The sequence below is a fragment of the Lottia gigantea genome, assembly GCF_000327385.1.
Source record: "Lottia gigantea unplaced genomic scaffold LOTGIsca_46, whole genome shotgun sequence".
Classification (NCBI taxonomy): domain Eukaryota; kingdom Metazoa; phylum Mollusca; class Gastropoda; family Lottiidae; genus Lottia; species Lottia gigantea.
Genome location: NW_008709614.1, coordinates 1,556,671 through 1,569,629, shown reverse-complemented (window position 1 = coordinate 1,569,629; position 12,959 = coordinate 1,556,671). Strand labels below are relative to the sequence as shown.

General features: G+C 32.2%; 1 protein-coding gene across 1 annotated transcript in view; it reads left to right on the top strand.

Moving 5' to 3' along the window:
- The window catches only part of LOTGIDRAFT_218445 (hypothetical protein), a gene marked incomplete at its 5' end in the record, with an annotated part of 20,642 nt that overhangs the window by 4,298 nt on the left and 3,385 nt on the right, over window positions 1-12,959 (top strand). The window contains 10 exons of the mRNA XM_009061197.1: window positions 650-720; window positions 3,747-3,874; window positions 4,181-4,304; window positions 4,581-4,691; window positions 5,047-5,155; window positions 5,457-5,597; window positions 5,840-6,004; window positions 8,972-9,067; window positions 9,405-9,520; window positions 9,799-9,887. Of these exons, the coding sequence (XP_009059445.1) occupies window positions 650-720; window positions 3,747-3,874; window positions 4,181-4,304; window positions 4,581-4,691; window positions 5,047-5,155; window positions 5,457-5,597; window positions 5,840-6,004; window positions 8,972-9,067; window positions 9,405-9,520; window positions 9,799-9,887 (1,150 nt within the window). The remainder of the gene's footprint in view (window positions 1-649; window positions 721-3,746; window positions 3,875-4,180; window positions 4,305-4,580; window positions 4,692-5,046; window positions 5,156-5,456; window positions 5,598-5,839; window positions 6,005-8,971; window positions 9,068-9,404; window positions 9,521-9,798; window positions 9,888-12,959) is intronic.

The following is a 12,959-nucleotide window of genomic DNA, read 5'->3' as shown; positions in this document are numbered from 1 at the left end:
TTGGGGGGGGGGGGGTATATTGTCACCAACCTGTCCGTCCGTCTTTCCGTCAGTCCACAATTGCCCGTAAACACTCTACAAGGCACAATTCTGGATTGATTTCGACGTTGTTTGTAATCACCCAAAAATGAACCCTATTGAAAATCAGAATAATCGAAATATAATTAATATCAGTTATTGCCCTTGTTCTTGAAAACGCATTCAAGTTTTTAGCCTGTAACCACTCTATAAGGCCCAATTCTTTACAGATTTTGATGAAACTTATATTATTCAGTATTGCCTCAAAAAGTTCAAAAGAAGTGTATGTCTGCAGGTTGAATATTTCATACCGGTATATGTTACTGTACTGCCTAATATTTGTATTTAAAATCAAAGCTGCCAGTGGGTGTATATTACCTTGCCTGGCAAACTATTTTCACTTAAGACATTAACCCATTGTGATTTATTCTGTCTGATGATTAGTTATTGCCTTGCTCTCAATAAATGAAACTGCCATAGTTCCTTTTAGTTTTCAGATGATTTGTTCTATCTTTATATATGTATAGTATTACATGTATATGAATGGAAACTTCCCCCATCTTTGATTTCTGATATTGATAGGTAAATATGGGTTTAATCTTGTATAATGTGTTTCTTTTATTTGTTATAGGCTGTGATTGCTTCCAATGGATCTTTAACACCAAACTATCAATATATTGCTGAACTACGTAAACAATCAAAGTAAGTCAACAATTTTCATGTTAGTCTTTGACTGTCATTGTTAAATTATCTTTTGTATAGTTAACCTAAACTTCCAGATACTGATGAGGATTTTATATCTGAAACATGAGTTGGCAGTATGACGAGCTGTTAGTCTGAAGCTATGTTGACTCTGCGTTTTGACTAGTGGAACAAAGTTAATATGTACTTTGTAATATGTTATGTGAACCATGTCAGTTTATAGGGTAATAAAACCTAGTACGATTATACACAAAAAAATTAAATATTAAAGATATGTATATGATTTACAGGTTCGGCAGGTTAGTGATAAAAAATCATTTGAATTTTCAGTTTTTATAGATATTCGTAGATCTTAAATGTTGAAAGATTTAATAGTGTACTGAGTAGATCTGTTGTATTTGTTAGATTTGTATCATATTTTGCTGTAGTAAATTTTTATAGCACATTGCAGGTGGTTGATGTTGGAAAATGAAATATCCTAGTTCAAAAATTCTGTCCTATTCATAAGTTTCTCTTTTTTGTGACAGAATAATTTTTTGAAAACAATTATTTCAATACAAATCTTAACGTACCCATTATGATAAAATCAAACAAAATGGATTCAGATCAAGAGTTCTGCACTGGATATATTGAAGTGATAGGGTATGTATATGAAAGATTGTTTTCAGTAATGAAAATAGAATTATATTGATGAAAACATATCCTCGAGTGCCTCTGATTTAATATACTAATATTTGACAAAATCCAAAAAACATTACAATTTATTTCATTGTAAAGGTAGTCTGTAGACAAAATCTATTTTTACTTGTGCAAGTTTTAACCTCAACACAGAATTAATCTTAAACAAGCAAGCTTTTACATATTGCTTGGCATTTACAAATAATTCAACTATGACATTTTTATCTATAAGTAAAAAGATTTTACTTGATGACCCATTATTTATCTATATAAATTATGTATGTAAGATACAGGTAACAATAAACTTCAAATAACTGAGTTTTCTCATCTACCTAACTATAGTTAGTGTTTATTAATTAATATAAGGTCAAAGCTGATATTTATTAATTGATATAAGGTCCAAGCTGATATTTACATATTAATATAAGGTCAAAGCTGATATTTATTGATTAATATAAGGTCAAAGCTGATATTTATTAATTAATATAAGGTCCAAGCTGATATTTACATATTAATATAAGATGCAAGCTGATATTTACATATTAATATAAGGTGCAAGCTGATATTTACTAATTAATATAAGGTCAAAGCTGATATTTATTAAATAATATAAGGTCAAAGCTGACATTTGAAAAAAAACAAAAGTCTACTCACACAAGCAAAAAATTTTCTCTCATAGAAAAAAAAGACCTTAGTTACAACCCTAGATGCACTCAGGTCTTAACAAGAAATCTTGATTGCTTTTTGTGAGTACCAGTATTGTTTTTGTGTCAATTTTTATATAATTTTTTTAATCTTTGGCTTATTGTACATTTGTATTTATTATGTGTGTAAATATCAGTAGTTGGATTGAATTTAATTGTAGCTAATATATCTCAATAGGCTAACACATTCTGTTTCGGACTTTCGCTTATCTTGGAAATGCAGTGGCACACCATTCTCAATAATTGCAGGTTCAATTTACATTAAAAAGTGCTAAATGATCTTAAGTTGCCAAATAACTGAGAAATACTCATAAACTTGGTGTCCATTCATTATTCATAAGAGTACAAATATAATGTGAAGGTCATTGAGTTATTATTAGTAAGGTTAAGGTCAATAGATGTAGCTTAGTAGGCATATTTTTTACAGGTGTATAAAATCTGGATTATATTATTTTAATTTTCTTTTAGAAATGTAAGTTTTGTGTATATAATATTATCTCAAATAGATGATTGTATTTTCAGCTTCTAATTCATAAATGGCCTGTAATTATGTGGTGGCGTAGTCTACTGTAGGTCTTTTAATCTAAGTCGACTAAGGGAAATAACTCAAATTAATATGCTAACCTTTCAGACAACACTTATTTAGTAAAAAATAATAGTTATCTGTTTAGTGTTTTTACATTTCAGATTGCTACGAAATATTAAATGGCTAATTTAATGAATGTGTGTTACTTAGATCACTATGTGTAATGAAAATAGTGGCTACCTATTTAAATGGTTAAACTTAAATGATAAATTGAGTTGAAGCAAATTTATGTCCTCTTATAGGCCTATCTGTATTGTAATTCATGTATTCACAAAGGGACTCTACAGACTTCTGAAGATCTTCACTGAAAGAGAAAATTAAAAAAACAATTCCAATTTGGCAATAATCATGTAGCTGACATTGATATTGTGTTTTTTATACGCCCACATTCGTATAAAGTCGTTGCCGTCGCCGTCCGTCCGTCCACAATTGTTTGTGGACACGATAGAGAGCTGGTTTCTTGATGGATTTTGACGAAACTTGGTGTGAGTGTTTGTTATCACCCAAGGATGAACCCTATTGAAAATCAGACGAATCGAAAAATATTTACTATGAGTTATTGCCCTTGTTCTTGAATTGTTTGTGGACACGATAGAGAGCTGGTTTCGTGTTGTATTCTGACAAAACTTGGTGTGAGTGTTTGTAATCACCCAAGGATAAACCCTGTCTGTCTGTCTGTCTGTCTGTCTGTCTGTCTGTCTGTCTGTCTGTCTGTCTGTCTGTCTGTCTGTCTGTCTGTCTGTCTGTCTGTCTGTCTGTCTGTCTGTCTGTCTGTCTGTCTCTCTGTCTCTCTGTCTCTCTGTCTCTCTCTCTGTCTCTCTGTCTCTCCACAAAGATTTGCCGCTTGCTGCCACTCAAAAGATTCTATATGGATTAAATGAAACTTGACATGTTAAATTAATCCCACTTGAATAAAAAAGCTGTAAACAAAAACCATGAAATACGAAAATTTCACTCTCAGAAACATTGATGTACTGATAACTCTTGTCAACCTCCAGAACAAATTAGCTGCCATTACAAATGTGAGCGTATTACGATTGTATCGCTATTTTTTTTAGGTCTAATCATAAAGCTAAAAGTGTTGATAAAGATATAGAGAAGAGGGTATTGTTATTAGGAGCAGGTTATGTTTCTCCCCCTGCTATAGAGTATCTCTTACGGGATAAAAAACTACATGTTACAGTTGGTTAGTTTTTAAACATCCACATCAAAAAACTATATTCAAAATGTCAAGTTATTACGAACTTCATCTTAGACCTTGACTGCAATAGCCACTATTCCTGTATCACAGGATGTAGCGATTTGGATTGTATGCCAACGAATACATTTGACCGAGCCCTCGACAGAAAAACTGTAAACATTATGGCATTGCCTCCCTGTATCCCCCCTGTAGCTGTGGGCTTGTCCTTGGCTAGAAACTTAAGGTGATAATCAAACTCATTTATCACCTAAGACTCATTTTATGCTGAACATGTAAAATTTGATATTTTAGCTTCCCAATTTAATGATGAGTTAGATATGATAGCTAAAGAATGTCCAAGAGCTGAAACTATAGTATTAGATGTTGATGATCAAGGTTTAGAATCTTTAATACCAGCTAATGATGTAGTTGTGAGGTAAAAAGATATTCTTTAGAATAGTCATTAACTTAAATGGACTGTTGTGACTTTTTATGGAAGTTAATACATGTACCATGTAAATATACTAATAATGAATAACTTAGAGAGATTTAGGAATAGGAGCCACTTTAATCTGATGGTCCCCAGACCTATTTTTTATCAAGTTGGTACATATTTAAATAGAGAAGGAAAAGTCAACATTTTTTAATCTCTAAAATCATAAACATGATGCTGTTATCAAATATTCATTATTTTTAATGTTATCTTCTTCAGTTTATTACCCTACTCCTATCATCCTACAGTAGCTGAACTATGTATTAAAAATAAAACTAATATGGTAACAGCAAGTTATGTATCTCCAGCCATGCAAGATCTTCATAAAAAGTAAGATATCTGTTCTGTTATCCTATTTCCCCACTGAAACCACATTTGTCGATTTGTCGCCAAATTATTAATTTCTTGAACCAAAATAACTGGTTTTAATCCAAATTTTGTCAATCAAATGGATAGATGAGGTATTGTGTTTCTAAATGCCTAAAAGAGTGTCTCAATTAAAGGGCAGGAATCAACATGGTTATCTACCATTTTCTACTTTACCGATAATCTGTCACTGTACATCGACCTAATTTCAATCACTGATAATAACTATTGCAACAAACAATTAGTTTTAATCAATGGATCTAAATTCAGAAATGTTTGTAGGTATTGTCATATGCTAATTGTGTTGATATATTTGTAGAGCTGTAGAAGCTGGTGTAACTATTCTCAATGAAGTAGGTGTAGATCCTGGTATTGATCACATGATAGCAATGCAGTGTTTTGATGAAGTTAAAAGTGATGGTGGTCAGGTGAAATCTCTCTTGTAGACAATCCTTTCAGAATATAATAATATGTGACATTGCTATATCAGATCATTTGCAAAAATTTTTTTTTGATCCTTGATCGTTCTCATTCTTAATTGTACGACCCTTCTGGAGACGCAAAATGTGACATTTCTGTGGTTTTAGGTATTCTCTGTATTTTCAGTTCAAACCTTTACCCCAACTCTTCAAAAAATTCTAAATACACATTTGGTCACTTTATTATTGTTGTTCATAGTAGTCATTTTCAATCAGAAAGTTTTGTACTATATTTGATCTAATATTACAGATAAAGTCATATATATCATGGTGTGGTGGATTACCTGCCCCTGAATGTTCTAATGTACCATTACATTATAAATTTAGTTGGTCACCTAAAGGAGTATTGATGAATTGTTTAGCTGGAGCTAAATATAAACAGGATAATAAGGTTAGTACCATAGATAATATCATTATTATCACTTGGATTTGTTACATTTTTATTGCTGTATTCAATTTGACAATTTCCAGTATTGAAAATTGATGTGAATTTCAGACATAATTGAATAACATTTTCCATTCAAATCTTTTTATGTCAGATCTCACTCTTGACAAAACCATAAGGGCTTGAAGTTATATATGATTAGACATGTATATTCTACATGTATCTATGATTGATCAATATAATTATAGATTTTAGAAGTTAAAGAGGGTGAACTGTTGGATTCTACCATGAAATTACAGTTTATGCCAGGGTTTGCTCTAGAAGGTTATCCCAACAGAGACTCAACATCCTATGCTAAAGCTTATGGTATTGACAATGTTACTACTATATTACGTGGTACTATAAGATATGAGGTAAATAGTTTAAGTCTTTGATTTATCTATTTGTAGAAGATACATTGTAAACAGATTTTGATACTCTTCCAGAATTAGGCACCTTGATTTTATGATGCAATTGGTCACCAAGTACATTTACATCTATATACTTCCACCTTAAATGTAGTACTTCCCTCTTAAAAACAACCATAGGAAAAATATTGACTAGAGCCACACGTGGCACAGAGTGGGACTTTGCAAATGTAGCAAAATGCAAAAGACCCTGAAAAAATCAACCTTCCACGATAATTAGATCAAGCGCAAGAACAGTCTAAAGTTGAGAAATTTTCCTTTTTTGGAAGATTTTAATACTGGAAGTGGACGTCAGACCTCACAAATGAAAGTATCAGCAGATAGCCAAGGTCAATGACCTTTGATCTTGTAAAGGAGAAGGCCTAAAAAGGTCAAGATCAAGAGATATACGCCATTAAAATTTCAAATTGTTAACGACTATAAAACCAGAAATTGACTTAGGACAGCAAATATAAAAGTAGAAATAGATAGCCAATGCCAATGACGTTTGATCCTACAAAGGTCAAGGCCAACAAAGGTCAAGGTCAAAAATTGAAAATTTTGAATTTCCAAAACCTGTTCCTTTTTTTGAACTATGAAGCGGAAACAACCAAAATTCTAAGACAAAGTGGCTCAAAATATGAGGTAATTGTGTAAAAAGTCTCTTTTTGAACAAATCGCATCCTATGCGAGTTATGCCCCAGCCCCAAAATGTAAACAATTAGTAATTCAACCCGGATGTGCCACGCCCACATAAGTTTTTTTGTCATAGGTGAATTCATATTCAAAGTGTCTAGTTATATTCCAAATATCAAGGTTCTACATCAAATAGATCATAACATATACATACACTAAGCTCAAAAAGTCTCAAATATTGTAAAAAAAAAACTCAAATTTGAAAAAATCACGAATTTCAATTTTGCTTTAAAAAAACGATTGTTATATATCTATGTAAAGTACACGAGAAGCACATTAGGAAACCGAAAAAAATTACTCTCTAGGTTAATTAGGTCACGTGCTAGAGCAGTCCAAAGTTGCGAATTTGGATGTTTTTGGACAGCTATAAAAGCGAAAGTAGACGTCAGAGGTCAAATATGAAAGCATAAACTAATAGACAACGTCAATGACCTTTGACCTAATAAAGGTCAAGGTCATCAAAGGTCAAGGTCAAAAATTGAAAATTTTGAATTTTCAAAACCTGTTCCTTTTTTTGAACTAAGAAGCGGAAACAACCGAACTTCTAAGACAAAGTGGCTCAATTCATGAGATAATTGTATGCAAAGTCCCATTTTGAACAAACGTATACTTTGCGAGTTATGCTCCTGGCCAAAAATATCAATAATGAGTAATATTACCCGGATGTGCCACGCCCACCCTAATTTTTTTTTGCATAGGGTAAATGATATTCCAAATGTTATGTTGTTTTTCAAATTTCAAGCTTCTACATTATTCAAGTCAAAAGATATAGGTCAACAAATGTCAACAAAGGTCAAAATCGAAAAATGAAAATATCCAAATGTTAAAACCCGTTCCTTTTTTGGAACTATAAAGCTGAAACAACTGAGCTGTTAATACAAACTGGCCAAAAGGATGAGGTAATTGTGTGCAAAGTCCCTTTTATAACAAACGTATCCTATGCGAGTTATGCCCCAGCCCCAAGATGTAAACAATTAGTAATTCAACCCGGATGTGCCACGCCCACCCCAATTTTTTTGCCATAGGTGAATTCATATTCAAAGTGTCTAATTGTATTCCAAATATCAAGGTTCTCCATAAAATAGGTCATAAGATATACATACACCAAGATCAAAAAGACACAAATATGGTAAAACAAAACTCAAATTTGAAAAAATCACGAATTTCAATTTTGCTTTAAAAAAGCAATTGTTCTATATCTATGTAAAGTGCATGAGAAGAACATTAGGAAACCAAAAAAATTAACCCTCTAGGTTAATTAGGTCACGTGTTAGAGCAGTCCAAAGTTGCGAATTTGGCTTTTTACGGATAGCTATAAAACCGGAAGTACATGTCTGGGGTCAAAGTATCAAATGATAGCCAAGGTCAATGACCTTTGACCTAAAAAAGGTCAAGGTCATCAAAGGTCAAGGTCACGAGATACAAGCCTTCAAAAATTGAAAAAATTCGACCGGAAGTTGCAAAAAAGCAAAAGTCAAATTCAAAAATCCATTTCCAACATTTTTCTTGCCATCGACTAAAGTATACACCAACATAAAAATTTGACCAATCCCATTCTCCCCCGAAGCCCCATTTTGAGTTTTATGAAAAAATATCAAATCAAGATGGCGGACTAAATTTTATTTTAAAATCGGCCATAGAATTAAGATTAATAACGATATACATAATTTCGTTGAAATAAGTTATTCAACCGGAAGTGAAAATCGATTTTCCACTTTAACTGGAAGTGACGCAAAAATTTTGAATACGTCAAATGGTTTACATTAGTGACATGCATCTTTCATCAAAATTTCAGATTAATACGAAAAAAACTGAAAAATGGTCCAAAAATTTCGAAAATCGGCCAAAAAATGTCTGCGACAAATTTTCGAATTTTGAAATTTTGAAACTGCTATTCTTTCAGATTTTAACAGTAGATTCCAAAAATGCAAACCCAAAGAAAATCGACCGAAAAATATGACTTCTAGAGCTGATTATCTATTCTTGCACATATTGAACTGTGGCACTTCCGGTTTTGCAAAAAAGATCCAAAATATACTTAAGCACTTCGTCGCCTATATCTAAGGTTCGTGAATGTTGAATGGTTGCTGCAACTATTGTAGTCTAAGCTCAGGAAGGTGTGTAAATTTCGAAAAAAAAAAAAAAAAAAAAAATTGACATTTCGACCATATAGAATGTAGATGCAAGACATACTTTCCTATGTCTATATTCAGTATATTTGATATTTTTATACTTTAGGGTTTCTCACAAGTTGTGAAATCACTGATATCTTTGGGTCTATTTGATATGTCCCAACATTCTAATTTACATCCTAATGGACCAGAACTATCATGGGTACGTCATATTTCTCTTAATATCTTATTCATTTTCTTAATAACATATTAGTTTTCTAATGGTATGTCAATCAAGATTAATTGTTCAAACATAATGTCCTCCAATAGACCTTGTCAAGGCTACTACAAAGTCATCGTTAAATAGAATATTGGAATAGCCCATGGAATTATCTAGGATATTGAGTTGGAAAAGTTACATAATTAGGTATGGTAAAAGATTGAATTAAATATCTTAATTTTCAATCAAATTGTCATCACCTCCTAGAAAGTTGATAGTAACTGACTGTCACAGATTGCATACATAACATGTTTGTTGCATGTAATTTTACATTTTTCAGAAAAAGTTTATGTGTGACCTATTTGGTAAATCTGATGATATTTTAGTGGATTCATTAAAAGATTTAGTTTATCATCATATCGGTAAAGATGACTACAGTTTAAGTTCTATTATAGAGTGAGTCAGTTCATACTAAATAGTTCGAATCAGATTTTGTAGTATCAACCAATACCTAAACCAAAATTAGACCCTGTCTATACAAGAAACAACTATTTTTACACATGTTCTTATCTCTTCATATTCAAAATAAAAAAAAAGGGATGAGAATGGAATGTCTTAACGACTACATTTTACAAATCTTCAGTGCAGAATTTTTTAGCGGTCTGAGTCTTATAGATTAATAAATCCCATGATCATTCAATACAAGTTTGTTATATCACAATTTGATATTTTAGATTAGGACTATTAGAAGATGAACCAATAGATAAAAAAGGTTCCCCATTTGATACTCTTTCAAATTACCTAGCTAAAAGATTAGCATATGGTACGTAGCATTGAATAGGAATGGTTCTTTCTGAATTATTTATTTTCTTTTTTCATTATCAGGATTGATAAATTGATAATTGATAAATTACTTTTGTTCCGTTTTTATATGTCCATATTACCATGTCAGCTTATAAAAACTGAACGAAAGTAATTTGATAAAAAAAAAGAACTTGATCTTACCGTTGCCCCTGTCCGTCACATTTCTTCTAGGCACGATAGAGACTACAGTTTTTATACCATCATGATGAAACTTGGTATGCATGTATATATAGATGAGATTTCGGTTGAAATTGTTTGAAATTGGTTACAATCGGATCAATGGTTTCAGAGTTTTTGCCCTTGTTAAATTGGCTTGTAGGCGCATTAGACTACAGGTTTAATCCGATCTTGATGAAACAAGATTTTGGTCAGTTTTGAAATTGGTATTATTCAGATGAACCGTTTCAGAGTTATTGCCCTTAAATTAGTAAAAAAGCATCAATTTGGCTTGTAGGCGCGAATATGACTGCAGTTTTTATCCGACAATGATAATAATCTCTTTATATTACATGGGTCAGAATTAGGCCCAATACACAAGGACATTGTCCTGTTTAACATTCAGCCCATTATGACAATATTATAATGAATGAATGAAAAAAAAAAAAGACTAGATCCATGGACGGTGCTCATGCAGTGCGTATTCTAGGTGATATATCGGTGAAACGTTGCATTGAGTCACAGTTACTCAGTAAGAAAGCATAATTTTGTTCGCTATCAAAATGTCTTAACAAATTTCAAATTTTGATTGAAATAAAATAGTAGAAGTTGAAAAAACTGCTAAAAATAAAACAAAAAAAGTCAGCTATTAAAGTCAAAATCTGATAGATTTTAAAATGCTATCCTGTAGCCATTACTAAATAGTAATGAACAAAACAAAAATTACGATCAAAAATAGATTTAGAATTAGAGCAGTAATTCAAAAGAGGTCATGACTAAACTGTGACCAGAATGCGAAAAAAAGAAAAGAAAGCCATTTGCAAAACAAACGCACTGCAAAAAAAGTTAAAAATTGTTTTTTGCCTTTGACCTAGTAAATTTTTCTTGTAGGCACGATAGAGACTACAGTTTTGATCCGATCTTGATGAAACTTGGTATGTATGTATATATAGATGAGATCTCAATCAAATTCGAAATTGGTATTATTCAGATGAACGGTTTCTGAGTAAATGCCCTTGAGTTAGTAAAAACGCATGATTGAGACTACAGTTTATATCCGATCTACATGAAACTTTGTATGTATATATATATTGATAAGATCGCGGTCAAATTCAAAATTGGTGGTAATCAGATGAACGGTCAAATTTGGCATGTGGGCATGAAAGAGGCTAAAGCTTTTACAGGTAATAATCGTATGAACAGTTTCAGAGTTATTGCCATTGATGGTACGTCAATGAGACCTTATTGAATTTAATGATAATTTAATGAACTGTTTTTGAGGCTTTGCTTTGACTTATAAATATTTTTAAGATCATTTGAAATTCATAATCAAGCTATTAAAGACTTTATCGAATAATTTTTCACCGAAATATCGTGTCTGACTTGACGTTTTTCTCTATTAGCTATATTGTGCAACTCGTGCTCACTCTACAGGCTACAATTTTTTACAGATTCTTTTGATTTTTATTTTGTGTGTCAATGTCATTATGAAGATCATCCCTATTGATTTTCGTGATGATCGGATAATTTTTCACCGAAATATCGTGTCTGACTTGACGTTTTTCTCTATTAGCTATATTGTGCAACTCGTGCTCACTCTACAGGCTACAATTTTTTACAGATTCTTTTGATTTTTATTTTGTGTGTCAATGTCATTATGAAGATGATCCCTATCGATTTTCGTGATAATCGGATAATTTTTCTCCGAAATATCGTGTCTGACTTGACGTTTTACTCTATTAGCTATATTGTGCAACTCGTGCTCACTCTACAGGCTACAATTCTTTACAGATTCTTTTGATTTTTATTTTGTGTGTCAATGTTATTATGAAGATGATCCCTATTGATTTTCGTGATGATCGGATAATTTTTCACCAAAATATCGTGTCTGACCTGACGTTTTACTCTATTAGCTATATTGTGCAACTCGTGCTCACTCTACAGGCTACAATTGTTTACAGATTCTTTTGATTTTTATTTTGTATGTCAATGTCATTATGAAGATGATCCCTATCGATTTTCGCGATGATCGGATAATATTTCACCGAAATATCGTGTCTGACCTGACGTTTTACTCTATTAGCTATATTGTGCAACTCGTGCTCACTCTACAGGCTACAATTGTTTACAGATTCTTTTGATTTTTATTTTGTATGTCAATGTCATTATGAAGATGATCCCTATCGATTTTCGTGATGATCGGATAATATTTCACTGAAATATCGTGTCTGACTTGACGTTTCACTCTATTAGCTATATTGTGCAACCCTGTAGTCACTAAAGACTGTTTAATCATTTCTGACAGCTGCCAGTGGACGTATGTTACCTTGCCTGGCAAGCTATCTTTATCTTGTGTGTCAATGTCATTATGAAGATGATCCCTATTGATTTTCGTGATGATCGGATAATTTTTCACCGAAATATCGTGTCTGACTTGACGTTTTACTCTATTAGCTATATTGTGCAACTCGTGCTCACTCTACAGGCTACAATTTTTTACAGATTCTTTTGATTTTTATTTTGTATGTCTATGTCGTTATGAAGATGATCCCTATTGATTTTCATGATGATCTATCGATTTTCATGATGATCGGATAATTTTTCACCGAAATATCGTGTCTGACCTGACGTTTTACTCTATTAGCTATATTGTGCAACTCGTGCTCACTCTACAGGCTACAATTGTTTACAGATTCTTTTGATTTTTATTTTGTATGTCAATGTCATTATGAAGATGATCCCTATCGTTTTTCGCGATGATTGGATAATATTTCACCGAAATATCGTGTCTGACTTGACGTTTCACTCTATTAGCTATATTGTGCAACTCGTGCTCACTCTACAGGCTACAATTGTTTACAAATTCTTTTGATTT